At 43.2% G+C, this 17,971-nt stretch overlaps 1 protein-coding gene and 5 non-coding genes across 6 annotated transcripts in view; all 6 read left to right on the top strand.

Moving 5' to 3' along the window:
* LOC145528621 (uncharacterized) overlaps nucleotides 1-17,971 on the top strand; it is a 157,145-nt gene that overhangs the window by 29,979 nt on the left and 109,195 nt on the right. The window contains exons 4-7 of the mRNA XM_081547276.1: nucleotides 9,805-9,941; nucleotides 10,330-10,374; nucleotides 11,914-12,055; nucleotides 12,430-12,474. Coding sequence (XP_081403402.1) covers nucleotides 9,805-9,941; nucleotides 10,330-10,364 — 172 coding nt within the window. The 3' untranslated portion in view covers nucleotides 10,365-10,374; nucleotides 11,914-12,055; nucleotides 12,430-12,474. The remainder of the gene's footprint in view (nucleotides 1-9,804; nucleotides 9,942-10,329; nucleotides 10,375-11,913; nucleotides 12,056-12,429; nucleotides 12,475-17,971) is intronic.
* On the top strand, nucleotides 6,955-6,999 carry LOC145530660 (small nucleolar RNA SNORD115). The gene has a single exon (XR_014071973.1). It is a non-coding gene; the product is annotated as a small nucleolar RNA SNORD115 (small nucleolar RNA).
* Nucleotides 9,997-10,077, top strand: LOC145530658 (small nucleolar RNA SNORD115). The gene has a single exon (XR_014071971.1). It is a non-coding gene; the product is annotated as a small nucleolar RNA SNORD115 (small nucleolar RNA).
* LOC145530659 (small nucleolar RNA SNORD115) lies at nucleotides 12,111-12,192 on the top strand. The gene has a single exon (XR_014071972.1). It is a non-coding gene; the product is annotated as a small nucleolar RNA SNORD115 (small nucleolar RNA).
* On the top strand, nucleotides 15,361-15,439 carry LOC145530656 (small nucleolar RNA SNORD115). The gene has a single exon (XR_014071969.1). It is a non-coding gene; the product is annotated as a small nucleolar RNA SNORD115 (small nucleolar RNA).
* On the top strand, nucleotides 17,461-17,541 carry LOC145530655 (small nucleolar RNA SNORD115). Its single transcript, XR_014071968.1, has one exon. It is a non-coding gene; the product is annotated as a small nucleolar RNA SNORD115 (small nucleolar RNA).

Genomic DNA, 17,971 nt, shown 5'->3' with positions numbered 1-17,971 from the left:
AAGAATGTGAAAGTTGCTCAGTCATGTCCGACTGTTTGCGACCCCATGGACTATGCAGTCCATGGACTTCTCCAGGCCAGAATACTGGAGTGGATAGCTGTTCCCTTCTGCAGGGGATCTTCCCAACCCAGGGATATAACCCCAGGTCTCCTGCATTGCAGGCAGATCCTTTACTTTCTGAGCCACCAGGGAAGCCCATTAAGAACTTTAAGGTTAAATCCTCTAGATAGTAACTAAAAAGTTTCTCTGGTGGACAAACAGCAGGAGAGATAGATTGTTGTGTTACTTCTTAATTATCTTGACCATTTATAATTTTGATATTTATCCTATTTCATATTAGTTGAGCTGAAGCTTATGGTGTTATTCATTCTTCCTTTAAAACTGAATATATTAATCTCAAGGAATTTTGAATTGATTGCAAATGTTCTGAAAATGGAGTGGGAACTCTAGAAACATCTATTTTGTCATAACACTTCATATACTTCAATTGGATAGTTTAAATTTAGAAGAATGGAGAATGTCCAAGTCCCATCAACTATCAGTATCACCCAAAGAAAGCAACCTTAAGTGTCACCCTTTGTGTTATTGAATATACCAATGAAGAATTTTTTCACCCATAAAACTAAATACAGATATATTCAAACGGAAAGTCTCTGAACAGTAACACAAAACTCCAGCTGCTCTCTATCTTATATAGCCAATGGAGCCCAGTTTAACATAACTAAAATTAATCTCAATGAGAAATATCCCCAGCCCAAATTATAAAAGGTAGTTCCTTGCAAAGTCCCAAAATGTATTGTCTCATTAAAAATAAGCCTACCCTGTTTAGAACTTGACCATCTCCATTCCCCATACTTAAGGTTCCTAGGATCATCAAATGAATCATTTTTTTAATATTACTACTTCTAATTTGAGTCAATTCAATTCTACTTTTATGCAATAGGCTTTATCATTTTGAAAAGTTTTTACATGGTCAAACTAAATAGCAAATGATCAAACTAAATAGGTTTACTAAATACTATGTTTATAGATAAATAGAAGCTGAGGCCACAATTGCAAACTCTACTGATATAGAAATAGAGACAAACATACTTAGTGTCCTAGAACAATTGCAGAAAGATGTAACTCAAATGCAAACAGGGTGGAATCAAAACCTAATACAGAATACAGCAATAAAGAAAAGTGAAAATAGAATTGAGAAATAACTTGTAATGTAATTCGACACCTGGGAATGAAACCTTCTCGGAAAAAAAAAATGTAGCCAAATATTTTTCACAAACCTTCGCTCATATAACTGAATAACAATTAGTTATTCAAGAACTGCAGTATACACTAGAACTGAAATAAAAAATTTCACCTATTTAGGACAATAGTTAGATTTGGGCATGTTACCATATATGAAGAGATTAAATAATATAAAAAGATTAATCATAGATAGAAGATCTGAAACTTAGCAATCATAGATTGAAACGTCTGAAAACTACAAAAACTAACTTCACTAAAAGATAAAAGTTTCCTCCTGTACATATTTGAAACTAATATGTCAGGTGGGTACCTGTCCTTCAAGGAGATATATTTGTTTGTTTGTTTTAATATAAATTTATTTATTTTCATTGGAGGCTAATTACTTTACATATTGTAGTGGTTTTGCCATACATTGATATGAATCAGCCATGGGTTTACATGTGCTCCCCATTCTGAACCCCCCTCCCACCCCCTTCCCCATCCCATCCCTCTGGGTCATCCTAGTGCACCAGCCCTGAGCACCCTGTCTGGTGAACAGGGTGCATCGAACCTGGACTGGCGATTCGTTTCACATATGATAATATACATGTTTCAATGCCATTCTCCCAATCATCCCACCCCCGCCCTCTCCCACAGAGTCCAAAAGACTATTCTATACATCTGTGTCTCTTTTGCTGTCTCGCATATAGGGTTATCGTTACCATCTTTCTAAATTCCATATATATGTGTTAATATACTGTGTTATTGTTTTTCTTTCTGGCTTACTTCACTCTGTATAATAGGCTCCAGTTTCATTCACCTCATTAGAACTGATTTAAATGTATTCTTTTTAACGGCTGAGTAATATTCCATTGTGTATATGTACCACCACTTTCTTATCCATTCATCTGCTGATGGGCATCTAGGCTCCTTCCATGTCCTGGCTTTTATAAACAGTGCTGCGATGAACATTGGGGTACACGTGTCTCTTTCAATTCTGGTTTCCTTGGTGAAGGAGATATGTTTGAATTGAGACAATAGAACCTTAAGAAAAACATTTGTGTCTATGCCAATTTATGTGCTTATAAGTGAAAAAAATGTTCATCCATTAAGCTTTGTTTAATGATTATAATTCCTAATAGTGTTTCAAATTTGGGTTCTATCCTTGGCTTTTTTCTTTCTCTCTCTCTCTACATATTACAGTAAGATATACTGCTAGGAATTACACCTTCACATTAAGTGGCAAGTGGCAGCCTTAGCCATAAATTCATTCCAAATGTATCACTGGCCAAAGCAGTTAGGTTCATTCTTTTAATCAGCCTGAATGTTGATATGAAAGTGAAAGCCGCTCAGTCATGTCTCTGCCACCCCATGGACTCTAGCCTTCCAGGCCTCCTCTGTCCATAGGGATTCTCCAAGCAAGAATACTGGAGTGGGTTGTCATGCCCTCTTTCAGGGGATCTTCCAAACCTAGGGATGGAACCCAGATCTCCCGCATTGCAGGCAGATTCTTTAACAGCTGAGCTACCAGGGAAGCCCAAATATTGATATGGGATAATCTTATCAATTGACTGATCTACTTGATGTCATCTTATCACAAAATTGTTGCTTACTATTTGAATTTCATATGAAAATTGTTAAGAAAATTTTCCACGGGGTCACAAAGAGTCGGACACGACTGAGCGACTTCCCAGTAGCATATAGAGGAATGTTTACTGCTCATCCAGGTCTCCATACATGACTAAAACCAATATTTATATAATATTAAAGAAAGAAGTGAAAGTGAAGTCACTCAGTCTTGTCTGACTCTTTGCAACCCCATGGACTGTAACCTACCAGGCTCCTCCATCCATGGAATTTTCCAGGCAAGAGTACTGGAGTGGGTTGCCATTTCCTTCTCCAGGGGATCTTCCCGACCCGGGGATTGAACCTGGGTCTCCCGCATTGCAGGCAGACACTTTAGCATCTGAGCCACCAGAGAAGCCTGCCCATATAATATTAAATGGGATCCTAATAGTGTCATGCTGCCTTAGGGTCATTGAAGAAATTTTAACAAATGAAAGACTCTGCCACCATAAATTAAAATATGAGATTCAGTAATTTGCTATTCTTATTAAACCTAAAGTTGATTAATATATTAATAAGTTAATATAAGTTAATATAAAGTCAATATAAGTTAATATATTAATAAGTTAATTAATATATGATTAATATAATCATATTAATGAGGAAACCCATATATAAATTTCAGTGCCTGTATATCATGTTAATGCATTATTTTCAGTATAATCATGTTTGTGCTATGAATGATGGAGGATGCTTGGAAAGCAATTCTATTTCTTGTAGCCTGATAATCGATTTGTTTCATGTCGCTTCGTATGCATCATTTTAGGAGAGTTCATATTTGGCAGTAGACAATGCCAGATGTTACTGGTATGGCATCTTTTGATATTAGAGTGAGAAGAGGCAGCCCACTTCAGTATTCTTGCCTGGGAAACCCCATGGACAGAGGAGGTTGGTGGCCTACAGTCTATGCGGTCACAAAGAGTCAGACACAACTGAGTGACTGTATACATACATACATCTTTTGTTAAATAAATAAGGATAATAGTTGAGACTCTGTTATGTTCTCCTGACATCTTCTGAGTGGTTCTCCAAAGAAACCTGTATTTTGTGTCATTCTTCTATAGGATTATCAATAGTCTACAACTTCTACACTAGGTCATTTCCTGAGTATTGACCATATTGCTTCATTATTCAAGCATTCAGGAGTCATGTTTCACAAGACTTAGTTCTATATTTTAATACCTGTCCTACTCCTGTACCCTTAAATAATGAGTACAAAGGAAGAACATGATTTGGCTTGCAACCTTGGAAAATTAATGTGATTCAGGTGCCCACTACTGAATATATCAAAATGCCAGTGCAAATTGGTACCATAATTGGCTGGTATGTATATTCAGGTCCAAGTGTATGAATGTGTATCGAGTGCCAGGGCTTGGAACAATGATGAGAACTTGTAGTCTTAAAGTAAGATGAAGACCTTACTGATCATGAAAATCATGATAAATATAATTAAAATGAAGATAAACCTAGGTGACAATACAGGGAAATATGTTAATATAGGGAATCATTATTTCTTTTTTAGATGTTGTATTTGAGATTTGAGACAATGAAACCTTGAAAGAAACTCGTGTGAACCAATCCTGTCTATCTAGCTCAAAGATAAAAAAATATATTCATCCTATAAGCTTTTGTTTCAGAGATTTATTTTTTTTATAATAAAGTACATTCAGGACCTAGTCCACTGCTTTTATCTCAATGTATCTTTGAATAGGACATTCAACCAAGAAATGCAACACTGCATGAATGATAGGTGTCCAGTTACCTTTGGTCATATTTATATTCCAGATAGAAAATTGACTGAGGAAGATGCACTCCTAAGCATAATAGGTTTAAGCAGAAGACAAACTGAATAGGGATATGGGATTTCCTTTTGAATGAGTGACTAACTTACTTGATATAAGCTCATAAATTTCACTTGAACATGAAATTAATAATACTGAAGTTGAGAAATTTTGTTTCACTGGTCCCCAGCATAGTGGTTAATCTAATTCAACAAGCATGATGAAAATATTTTTATAATTTTACAGGATTCTATTTGAAGTACTAAAGAATGTCCCATACTGAAGGAAAATGACATTAAAAAGTTTAGAGATGCAGTAGGTGTACTGTCATAGAACCAAAATTCTTACCTAATATTTAGTATATACACTAAGAAACATAAAAAATTATAGATCCTAATATGGACTGACTGTATAATATAATAAAAAATATGCTATAAATGATGCCAAAAGATTCTCATTTACAACTGAACATGAGTCACCAAACTAGAAATAGTTTTTTTCTCAATGAACAACCAGATAATGTTAAGGAATTATCAAGGGCAAATCCAGTATTTTGCATGACACTGTACTGAAATAGTGTGAGACACTTTCTGAGCCATGTTTGCGACAAGTTGATGTAATTTATTTTTACCTAAATATATAAGAAGATACATTTACATGCATTATGAAATGAGTTTCCTCTGTATCAAGTTGTTGTTCAGTCTTTAAGTCATATCCAACTCTTTGTGACCCCATGACCTGCACCCCACCAGGCTTCCGTATCCTTCATTATCTCCCACAGTTTGCTCAGATTCATGTCCTCTGAATCTGCCCCCTCATCCTCAGTTGCCCCCTTCTTTTGCTTTCAATCTTTCCCAGCATCAGCATCTTTTCCAACGAATCAGCTCTTCGTATCAGGTAGCCAAAGTATTGGAGCTTCAGCTTTAGCATTAGTCCTTCCAGTATGCATTCAAGATTGATTTCCTTTAGGATTGACTGGTTTGATCTTCTTGCTGTATGAGGGACTTTCAAGAGTCCTCTCCAGCACCACAATTTGAAGGCATCAATTCTTCAGAATTCAGCCTTCTTTATGGTCCAACTCTCACATCCATACATGCTGCTGCTGCTGCTGCTAAGTTGCTTCAGTCGTGTCCGACTCTGTGTGACTCCATAGATGGCAGCCCACCAGGCTCCCCCGTCCCTGGGATTCTCCTGGCAAGAACACTGGAGTAGGTTGCCATTTCCGTCTCCATACATGACTACTGGAAAAACCATAGCTTCGACCATACTGACCTTTGTTGGCAAAGTGATATCTTTGCCTTTTAATATGTCATGGGCTTCCCTGGTAGTTCAGCTAGTAAAGTATCCGCCTATAATGCAGGAGAACCCAGTTCGACCCCTAGGTTGGGAAGATCCCCTGGAGGAGGGCATGGCGACCCATTCCAGTATTCTTGCCTAGAGAATCCCCATGGACAGAGGAGGCTACAGTCCATGGGGTCACAAACAGTCAGACACGACTGAGCAACTAAGTACAGCAGGTTTGTCATAGCTTTCCTTCCAAGGGGCAAGCATTTTTTAATTTCATGGCTGCAGTCACCATCCGCAGTGATTTTGGAGCTCAAGGAAACAAAATCTGTCACTGCTTCCACTTTTCCCCCATTTATTTGCCATGAAGTGATGGGACCAGATGTCATGATCTTAGTTTTTTGAATGTTGAGTTTTAAGCTAGCCTTTTCACTCTGCTTGAGGGTGAACCCCTCAAGAGGCTGTATCAAGTTAGCAAGAGAAAACAAATGACACAAATGGTTCAAAAAAGGCCATTAACTTCCAGCTAAAAAATCAAAATTAAAAATGCATGCATATTTAATTTGTAGTCAAAAGACACATGTGACTTCAAAATATTTGAAAAAGTTCTTATGCAATAAAAAAAACAGGTATCGATATAAATCATAACTGATAAAAGGTCATCAATGAAGTGATCTCATATATCATAATTAAACATAAAAAAGGTAACAAAATGTACAAACAGTCCATTTCTGTGGGAAATAGTGGGGTTAACAAAACTATAACAATTACTTTTGAAAGAATATATAATTATCACTAAAAAGTATATTTTCAACTATGACAATCCAAAAACTGAGAAAATAACAAGGAAAAAGCAACTATGCTTGGTAAAAAAAATTCCTAAAAATATTTCTAATGAATATCAAAAATATTATAGAGTTAATATTCACAAAATATTAATGTTAAACTTTTATACTAAACATGTTGAAGAAAGAGGAAAACAACACATGAAAATCAAAAAAATGACTGAAAATAAAACATTACCTCTTTTTAACTCTCCTGTTGAAAAGAAATGATGACCTAAAAATCATGTTCAATAGGATTACACTGAGGCCCAATGGAGGTGGCAGTCCGGGGGCAAGAGGTCAAGTGTGATTCTATCACTTTTAAAGCCCTGGGATTTGGGTGTGGAGGCACCCAATCCCTCCAGGTAAGCCCTTGAGACTCCACATTTTCCTAGGGGCTTCCACAAAGCCAAGGTGTGGTCCTGCCTTCAGCTTTCTTTCCTGATCACTACTTCCACCAACCACCCAGAGGCCATAGATGGGGCCTTTCCTTAACTCCTTCATATTGTGCCTTTCCATCAGATATTCTGGTGAAAGTCTCACCAGAGACCAAATGAATACTTTTCAAATTTCATTAGAAACATTTTTAGAGGTATTTTTACTAAGTATAGTTGTTTTTTCCTTGTTTATTTTTTCAATTTAGGATTGTGTATTTTTTTTTAAGTCTTGTTAAATACATGTTTTTTGTGCAATCATTATATACTCTTTCAAAACATTGACATGAAACAACCATGGGTGTACATATGTCCCCCATCCTGAGCACTCCTCCCACCTCCCTCCCCACCCCATCACTCTGGGTTGTCCCAGTGCACCAGCCCTGAGCACCCTGTCTCATGCATCGAACCTGGACTGGCGATCTATTTCACGTATGATAATATACATGTTTCAATGCTATTCTCTCAAATCATCCCCCCCTCGCCTTCTCCCACAGAGTCCAAAAGTCTGTTCCTTATATCTGTGTCTCTTTTCCTGTCTCACGTATAGGGTTATCGTTACCATTTTTCTAAATTCCATATATATGCATTAATATACTGTATTGGTGTTTTTCTTTCTGACTTACTTCACTCTGTATAATAGTTTCATACACCTCATTAGAACTGATTCAAATGTATTCTTTTTAATATCTGAATAATATTCCATTGTGTAAATGTTCCACAGCTTTCTTATCCATTCACTTGCTGATAGACATCTAGGTTGCTTCCATGTCCTGGCTATTATAAACAGTGCTGCAATGAACATTGGGGGTACAAGTGTCTCTTTTAATTCTTGTTTCCTCAGTGTGTATGCCCAGCAGTGGGATTGCTGGGTCATATGGCAGTTCTATTTCCAGTTTTTTAAGGAGTCTCCACACTGTTCTCCATAGTGGCTGTACTAGTTTGCATTCCCACCAATAGTATAAGAGGGTTCCCTTTTCTCCACACCCTCTCCAGCATTTATTGTTTGTAGACTTCTTGATAGCAGCCATTATCAGGGTTTCCCTGATAGCTCAGTTGGTAAAGAATCCGCCTGCAATGCAGGAGACCCCAGTTTGATTCCTGAGTCGGGAAGATCTTCTGGAGAAGGAAATGGCAACCCATTCCAGTATTCCTGCCTGGAAAATCCCATAGACGAAGCAGAATGGTGGGCTACAGTCCATAGAGTCACAAAGAGTCAGGCACGACTGAATGACTTCACTTTCACTTTCATTCTGACCAAAAATGGCCAGGATCTTGCCATTCTGACTTGAATGATTTGAGGTCAGTGGTTCTCTTTGGTTATGTACACCAGACACAGAGGATGTTGGACTATGGGGGAAGCCCTCCTCAATGCAGTCCAGAATGGGGAGTCCTTTCAGGAACTTCAGTCTTCACAAAGGAAGGAATCTGGCTGTCACACCATCTTGCTAGGCTCCAAGCCCTTGGCCCTGAAAAGCCTTTCCTGTGGCCTGAATTTTAGTCAGATAGTACATGAAGGCAATGTTTGCTTCCCTGCTCCCTGGAGAACATTCACACATACGTGCCTCTATATACCTCCACACGCACACACTGAGCTACTGAGGGGACAATCACCTGCTGTGTGCTTTTCAGTCTCCCAAGAACCATTGGTAGGAAAATATCGTACCCCTGGCCTGGTGACAGTGAGAGGCAGGCAGAAACCTGTCAACCAGGTCTTGGCAGGTAGATGTTATTGGCTGTTGAGAGAGCTGTAGTGTGGCCCCTGAGTTTCCATGAGGCTTGGCCAGGTCACTTTCAGGCATGCCAGTGTCTGGGTGACACCAGTGGTTCCTGATGGACTGTTTGATGGGCTTTGCTTTGATCGCCCACTGGGGCCTCTTGTTTCTCTTGGGGCATTCTTCCTCTCCAGGAGTCACAATCTTCAATGATAGCACCTGCAGAGGAGAAACCCTTTCCAAGCACTCCTTCCTAGGAAGAAAGTTGAGAGCCCATAGGAGCCCTGGTATCATCTCCATAGTGAGGCCCTGATTACCTGAAGTAGGGGGTGGCCCCATGATGTGGGCCAAGCAGGGAGTATTGCATTGCTTTGTTTTGGGGGCCTTGGGCAAGCATGGGAGCAGACACCCCACCAGTTGACAATCGCTCTTGTCCTTGGTATAAACATTCCTATGCAGGGTGTTGCCTGTTGGCTGTTAAGAGAGCTGAAGAGCAGCCTCTGAGATTCCACGGGGCTAGGCCAGGTCACTTTTGGGCATGACAGGGTCTCCGTATTGTTATTCATATACTCACTCAAACATTGATCCATTTGTCCACTTGTTTCTTCATGTTTGTCAGTATGTAGGGTGGGAGGGAAAGATGGAGAAAAGTGAGGAGTTAGGGAGGTAGTGAACCGGAGAGGACGGGAGGTCGGAACTTAGAGAGGTAGGGAGGAAGGTCTGTGGTAGACGAGCATTTCAGCCAGGGGTTTGAGTCTCCGCATATAGGTGCATTTTGTTGCTTTCTTATGTTCCTGGACTTATTGCTGTAGATATGTCTTGTAGCAACATTGCTACATCAAAGTGTAACACACATGACCACCAAAGCCTACAGGGACAGACTAGGAGCTCTCACAGGAGTCTTTCTGCTCTCTAGACAGACGTCTGCAAAGGAAGGATTATCTGAGTGTGGCCTGCTGCTCCTGGTGCAATTACTGTCAGCCGTGGTGCAGCAGCTGGGTAGACAGAAACTCAAGTCCTTTACAGCTTCCTTATTTCCAGAAAGCTTTGGAGGTAAGACTACTTAGGTTCCTGTGTGTAAATGCAGTTCATGGGACATGCCTCATTTAGGTTGATGAGAAGAATTCATATAGTTCTGAAGAGAGAGGATCACCTAAAAATCATGTTCAATAGAAGTATTCTGAGCCCCATTGGAGGCTTCAGTCCAGAATCTAGAGGTCGGGGACCTTTCTTTTTCCTCTGAAACCCTGGGGTTTAGGTGTGGAGGCACCCTATCCCTTGAGGAAAGGCCTTGAGTCTCTACAGTATCTAGGGGCTTCCACAGGGCGGAGGCCTGGTCCTGCCTTTAGCTTTCTTTCCTGATCCCTATTTCCACAGCCCACCAGGAAGCCATTAGGTGGGGCCTTAACATAATTCCTTCTCTTCAAATTGTTTCTTTTAGTCAGATGTTCTGGACAGATTCTTGCCACACTCTAAATAACTTGAGGTGAGTGGCTTTCTTTGGTCCTGCACATGGGCCCCGGAGGGAGGTGGACCATGGGGGAGGCACTCCTTTAGACAGTCCAGAGGTGGGAATCCTTTTGGGAACCTCAGTCATCACCATGGTAGAACTTATGCTGCAGTGGCATTTCCAGGGGCTAGGAACTCGGATACTGAAAAGCCTTTCATTAAACCTGAATTCTAATTAGATTAGACATGGAGGCAATGTTTGCATCCCTGGCCAACTGGGGTAATCCACACAAAGGTCTCTGCACACCTCCATGCAGAGCATGCTGATTGACTGAGAGAATGGTCAGCTGTGGTGTGTTCTTTTCAGTCTCCCAAGAACCATCAGTAGAGAAAGATGATGCCCCAGGACCAGTAATGGTGAGAGGCATGCAGGAACCAATCTGCTAGGTCTTGGCAGATAGACCCTGCTGGCTATTGAGAAAGCTGAAGGTCAGCCCATGAGATTTCATGGGGCATGGTCAGGTCACTTTCAGGCATGGTGAGTTCTCGATGTGGCCACTTGTTCCTGATGGACCCTACGATGGGTTTTGTTTCATTCATTCAGTTGCTTGGGCCCCTTGTGTTTCATATGGTGTTATTCCTCTCTGGGGGCCATGGCTGCCAATGATACCAAATTCCAGAGAAGTTCCTACCACGCTTACTTTCCTAGTAAGGTTGTTGAGAAACTTTCAGGGTCACAGTATCACCACCATCAAGAGGCACCATTTGCCTGAAGTAGAGGGTCAGTCCCATGATATGGACCAAGCAAGGACTAGATGCATTGCTGCTGTTTGAGGGCCATGGGCAAGCCATGGGAGGGGATGCTGAACCAGCCAGCAATGGCTCCTGTCCTCATCCTAAAGGTTCCCATGCAGGGCACTGACGTGCTAACTGGTGCTGAGCCCTCAGGCCCCATCTCCAAATATCTGCATCCTCGAGCATCTATTTTGAGGGATTTCTTGGCCTTGTTTTCTGCATGTTTGCAGTAAGTGGCCAGTCCCATGTCCCCTCTGCAATCCCTTGCTTGCAAAGACCAGGTTCAAGGACGGAGGAATTCTCCATTCCCAAAACAGATCCATAGACTCTTGGAGGTTGAGAGGCCCTTGTGCCAGGCCTCTGCTGGGTGGAAAGTCCATGAGGCTCTGCCTTCTCTTGGAACTCCTCTTTGAATATGCCATTTCTGGCTGCTTGTACATGTTATTCTTATATTCACTCATGCCTTGACCACTTGTCCACTCACTTCCTCACGTTTGGCAGTAAGTGTGGTTGGAAGAAAGGAGTGTTTGAAAAAAGTAAAGAGGTAAGGAACTAGAGAGGTAGGGACCTAATAGGGAGGAAGGTTGGTGGTAGTTATGCATTTCAGCCAGGAATTTTTGTCTCTGCATATAGGTGTATTTAGTTGCTTTCTAGTGTTCCTGGATGTGTCTCTATAGTTATGTCTTGCAGCATCATTCACTGCATGACGGTGCAGCATGTGTGACCACTAAAGCCTGCAAGGATGGAGTAGGTATTCTCATAGCTGTTGTTCTCCTTTTAGACAGACAACACCCCCAGAGGAAGGAAGATCTGAGCGTGGCCTGCTGCCCCTAGGGCAATGGATATCAGCCTTGATCCCAGCCTTTGGTGTGGACAGAAACTCACATCCTCTGGGGCGTCCTCCTTTCCAGAAAGTATCAGAAGTAAGCCTACTCAGGTGCCTGTGCATGCATGCAATGCGTGGGGCATGCCTCGTTTGGGTTGAAATGATGAGGACTCATATGGTCCTGAAGAGAGATGGTCATCTAAAATCATGCTCAATAGGATTAAGGTGAGGCTCAATGGAAGTGACATTCCAGGGCCCAGAGGTTGTGATTTCTTCTGTCCTTTCTGGAACCCTGGGATCTGAGTGTGGAGGCACCCTATCCCTGAGTCTTTACCATGCCTGGGAGCCTCCATGTGACCAAAGCCTGGTCCTGCCTTTGGCTTTCTTTCCTGATTCCTACTTCCACCACCCACCCAGAGGACATAGCCAGGACCTTTTCTTAGCTACTTATCTTCAAATTGTGTCTTTCAGTCAGACGTTCTGGAGAAAGTCTCACTGTGACCTGAACAATTCGAGGTGAGTGACTCTCTTTGGTCCTTCACATGGGCCCCAGAGGACATCGGGCTATGGAGTAGGCCCACATCAAGGCAGTCAAGAGTGGGGAGTTGTTTGTGGTCCACAGTCCTCTCAAAGGGGAACTTCTGCTGCAGTGCCTTCAAGACCATCTATGATCTTGGAAACTGAAATGCTTTCTGTTGGTCCTACATTCTAATCAGATTGATCATGGAGGCAGCGCTTGCTTCCTGGCTCCCTGAGGAATATCCACACACAGATCTCTGCACACTTTTGTACAGAGCTTGCTGAACAACTAAGGGGATGGTCTGAAGAACAAGAGGGAGAGAAAGATTATACCCTAGACCTGGCAATGGTGAAAGGCAGGAACCTGTCCAGTGGGTCTTGGAAGTTAGATAGTGCTGGCTGTTAAGAGAGCTAAAGAGTAGCCCCTGAGATTCCATGGGGCATGGCTAATTAACTTTCAGGCATGGCAGGGTCTTGGTGAGACCACTTGCTCCTGATGGGCCCTTTGATGGGTTTTTCATTTTTCCTCTTGGGCCCCAGGCATATCTTGAAGCATTCTCCCTCTCTTGGGGGCATGGCCTTCAATGATCACAACCCCAGAGAAGAAACCTTTTTGGAGCTTGACTTTCTTATGAGGCCGTATTTGCCTGAAGTAGAACAATGGCCCCAAGACGTGGTCAATCCAGGGACAGTTGCGTTGTTTTTGTTTGGGGCTTTCAGCGGGCCATCGGAGAGGACCTGCACCAGGGGACGAGGCCTCCTGTTCCCAGCCTGAATGTTCCCATGCAAGGCATTGCCAGGTTGACTGGTTCTGAGCCTATGTGCCCTGTCACCAGATACCTGCTTCCTCAAGAATCCATTCTGTGGGACTTTGTGGACTGGTTTTCTGTGTGTTGGCTGCAAGTGGCCTAGCCCCGTGTCTCCAATTCCACCCCTTGCTTGAACAGACCAAGATCGAGCTGAGAGGTACATCTCTGTTTTCCAAGACATGTCTATAGAATTTTAGTGACTGAGAGGCCCTTGTGCTGGGCCTTCTTCTGGGTATAGAGCCCAGGAGGCTCTTCCTTCTCTTGGGGCACATTTGTGGAGTTGCCATTTTTTCCTCTCTGGACACATTACTTATGTACTCACTCAAGCACTGATCCGCTAGTCACTTGTTTCCTCAGGTTTGGCAGTAGGTAGGTTGGAAGGAAAGGGTGGATGAAGAAAAGTAAGGAGGTAGATGACTAGAGATAGGGGACATAGAAAGCTAGAGAGGTAGCGAGGAAGGTTGGTGGTTCAGTTCAGTTCAGTCGCTCAGTCATGTCCGACTCTTTGCAACCCCATGAATTGCAGCACGCCAGGCCTCTCTGTCCATCACCAACTCCCAGAGTCTACCCAAACCCATGTCCATCGAGTCGGTGATGCCATCCAACCATCTCATCCTCTGTCGTCCCCTTCTCCTCCCGTCCTCAATCCTACCTAGCATTAGGGTCTTTTCCAATGAGTCAACCCTTCGCATGAGGTGCCCAAAGTATTGGAGTTTCAGCTTCAACATCAGACCTTCCAATGAACACCCAGGATTGATCTCTTTTAGGATGGATTGATTGGATCTCCTTGCAGTCCAAGGGACTCTCAAGAGTCTTCTCCAACACCTCAGTTCAAAAGCATCAATTCTTCGGCGCTCAGCTTTCTTCACTGTCCAACTCTCACATCCATATATGACCACTGGAAAAACCATAGCCTTGACTAGACAGAATTTTGTTGGCAAAGTAATGTCTCTGCTTTTAAATATGCTATCTAGGTTGACCATAACCTTCCTTCCAAGGAGTAAGCGTCTTTTAATTTCATGGCTGCAATCACCATCAGCAGTGATTTTGGAGCCCCAAAAATAAAGTCTGACACTGTTTCCACTGTTTCCCCATCTATTTCCCATGAAGTGATGGGGCCAGATGCCATGATCTTAGTTTTCTGAATGTTGAGCTTTAAGCCAACTTTTTCACTCTCCTCTTTCACCTTCATCAAGAGGCTCTTTAGTTCTTCTTCACCCTCTGCCATAAGGGTGGTGTCATCCGCATATCTGGGATTATTGATATTTCTCCTGGCAATCTTGATTCCAGCTTGTGTTTCTTCCAGCCCAGCGTTTCTCATGATGTACTCTGCATAAAAGTTAAATAAGCAGGGTGACAATATACAGCCTTGACGTACTCCTTTTCCTATTTGGAACCTGTCTGTTGTTCCATGTCCAGTTCTAACTGTTGCTTCCTGACCTGCATACAGGTTTCTCAAGAGACAGGTCAGATGGTCTGGTATTCCCATCTCTTTCAGAATTTTCCACAGTTTATTGTGATCCACACAGTCAAAGGCTCTGGCATAGTCAATAAAGCAGAAATAGATGTTTTTCTGGAACTCTCTTGCTTTTTCGATGATTCAGTGGATATTGGCAATTTGATCTCTGGTTCCTCTGCCTTTTCTAAAACCAGCTTGAACATCTGGAAGTTCACAGTTCACGTGGTAGGAGCACATTTTACCCAGGGGTTTGTGTCGCTGTGTATGGAAAGATGCATCTTGTTGCTTTCTTGGGTTCTTGGGTTTATCACTCTAGATGTGTCTTGTAGCATCATTCACTGCATGGAGGTGTAGCACACATGACTTCCAAAGCCTACAGGGGCAAACTAAATATTGGCACAGCTACTGTGCTCCTTTCTAGGCAGACAGTGCCCCAAAGGAAGGAAGATCTGACTCATACCTGCTGCCTCCAGGGCCATCGATGTCAGCCTTGGTGCAGCACCTGGAGTAGACAGAAACTCACATGCTTTGGGGCTTCATCATTTCCAGAATGCATTGAAGGCAAGCCTACTCAGACTCTTGGCGTAGATGCAATGTGTGGAGCATGCCTTGTTTGGGTTAATGATGAGAAGTCATATGGTCCTAAAGAGAGAAAATGACATAAAAATTACGCTCAATAGGTTTATGCTGAGCTGAATGGAAGTGGCAGTCCAAGGGCAGAAGGTCCTGATTCCTTCTGTCCCTTTTGGAGCATTAGAATTTGGGTGTGGAGGCAACTGATCCCACAAGGGGAGCCCCTGTGTCTCTACCTTGTCTAGGGTCTTTTACATAGGCTAATTCCTAGTCCTGCCTTTGACTTTCTTTCCTGATCCCTCCTTCCACCACCTACCTGAAGGCGATAGGCAAGGCCTTTCCTTAGCTCCTTCTCTTTGAATCTTGTCTTTCAGTAAGACGTTCTGGTGAGGGTCTCACCACGACCTGGATGATTCAAAAAATAGGGAAAAAAGTCCTTTTTTCCTGGACGTGAGCACCAGAGGATGAAGAACTATGAGGGAGGCATGCCTCAAGGCAGTCCAAAGGGAGGAGTCCTTGCAGGAACCTCAGTCATCACAAAGGGTGAACTTATTCTACAATGCCATCTAGACAGGCTAGGATGATCTCAGACATTAAAAGGCCTTTCGTTAAACCTGAATTCTAGTCAGACTGGACATCAAGACAGTGTTTGCTTCCTTGGTCCCCTGGGGAACATCCACACAAATGTCTCTGCAAACTTGCATGTAGAGCATGTCGATCACCTGAGGGGATGGTCACCTATGGTGTGTGCTTTCCAATCTCTCAAGAATGGTTGGTGGGGAAGGATTGTGCCCCAGGCCTGGCAGTGGTGATAAGCAGGTAGTAACTTGTCAACTGGGTCTTGGCAAGTGGACGCTGTTGCTGTTGAGAGCTGAAGGGCAGCCCCATGGGCTTGGCCAGATCACTTTCAGGCATAGTGAGTTCTGAGTGTGACCATTTGTTCCTGATGGGCCCTTTGATGTGTTCGTTTTGTTCACCTACTCAGGCACCCTGCATCTCCTGGGGTACTCTTCCACTCTAGGGCCACAGCCTTCAATGATAGCACCCCCCAGAAGAGAAACCCCTTCCAAGTATACCTTTTTAGTAAGGCTGTTGAGAGCCCTTTAGAGCCACTGTATCAGCCCCAGCATGAGGCCCCACTTGCCTGAAGGAGAGCTGTGACACCGTGATGAGAGGCAGACGAGGAGTAGTTGCGTTAGTGTTGTTTGGGGCCTGTGGTGGGACACAGGAGGGGACACTGCTCCAGGCAACAGTGGCTCTGCTCCAACCTGAACATTCCCATGCAGGGTGTTGCCAGGCTGACTGGTGCTGGGTCTATGTGCCCTGTCACCAGATAGCTGCTTCCTTCAGAGTCAGTTCCTTGGGACGCCATGGTCTCATTCTCTGTGTGTTGGCAGCAAGTTACCAGGCCCAGTGTCCCTTCAGCCACCCCTTGCTTGAACAGACACGAATTGAGCTCGGAGGAATGTCTCCATTCCACAAGGCACATCTGTAGAATCTTGGCAGCCAAGAGGTTCTTTCAGGTAGAGAACCCATGAGGGTCTGCCTTCTCTCTAGATTCCTTTATAGAATTCCCATTTCTTCCCTCCTGGTCATGTTATTCATGTACTCATTAATGCACTTATCCACTCATTCACTCATTCCCTCATGTTTGGTTGTAGGCAGGGTGGGAGGGAAGGATGAATAAAAGTAAGGAGATGGGGAGGTAGAGAACTAGAGAGGTAGGGAGGAAGATTGGTGGCAGTCATGCATTTCAGTCAGAGGTTTGTGTCTCTGTATGTAAGTGCGTTTTGTCACGTTCTTGGATTCCTGTATGTCTTGTTCTAGGTATGTCTTGTTCTAGGTATGTCTTGTAGCATTATTCACTGTATGAAGATGTAGCACATGTGACTATCAAATCCTACAAGAAATAACAAGGAGTTCTCACAGGTATCTTTTTGCTCTATAGATAGACAATGTCCCCAGAGGAAGGAAGATCTGAGTGTGGCTTGCTGCCCCTGGGAAATAAATGTCAGCCTTGGTGCAGCAATGTGGTAGCCAAAAACTCACAACCTTTGGGACATACTCATTTCCAGAAAGCTTCAGAGGTAAGCCTACTCAGGTGCCTGTGCCTGAATGAGATGTGAAGGAAGTGCCTCAGTTGTGTCAATGTTTAGAATTCGTATGGTCCTGAAGAAAGATGATGACCTAAAAATCATGCTCAAAAAGATTATGCTGACACCCAATGGACATGTCCGTGCAGGAGCAGGAGGTCTCTCTGTCCCTTCTGGAGCCCTGAGATTTGGCTGTGGAGGCACCCTATCCTGCGGAGAGTGCACTTAAATAATCTCTACAGTGTCTAGGGGCTTCCATGTGGCCAAGGACTGGCCCTGCCTTTGGCTTTCTTTCCTAATCCCTGCTTTCACCACTCACCCAGAGGACATACACTGGGTCTTTCCTTAGCACCTTCTTTTTGAATGATGTCTTTCGGTCAGACATTCTGGCGAGGATCTTGCCATGGCCTGAATGATTCAAGGTTAATGGCTCTCTTTTGTCCTCGACAAAGGCCCCAGAGGAAGATGGACTATGGGGGAGGCAAGCGTCAAGGCAGTCCAGAGAGGGGGTGTCCTTGCAGGAACCTCAGTTCTCACAAAAGGAGAACTACTGCTGTGGC

This window comes from Giraffa tippelskirchi, chromosome 12 (genome assembly GCF_054371585.1).
Source record: "Giraffa tippelskirchi isolate mGirTip1 chromosome 12, T2T-mGirTip1v1.2.pri, whole genome shotgun sequence".
In the NCBI taxonomy this organism is placed as follows: Eukaryota; Metazoa; Chordata; class Mammalia; order Artiodactyla; family Giraffidae; genus Giraffa; species Giraffa tippelskirchi.
The sequence above is the reverse complement of the archived record's forward strand: the minus strand, read 5'-3'. Positions and strand labels throughout refer to the sequence as shown.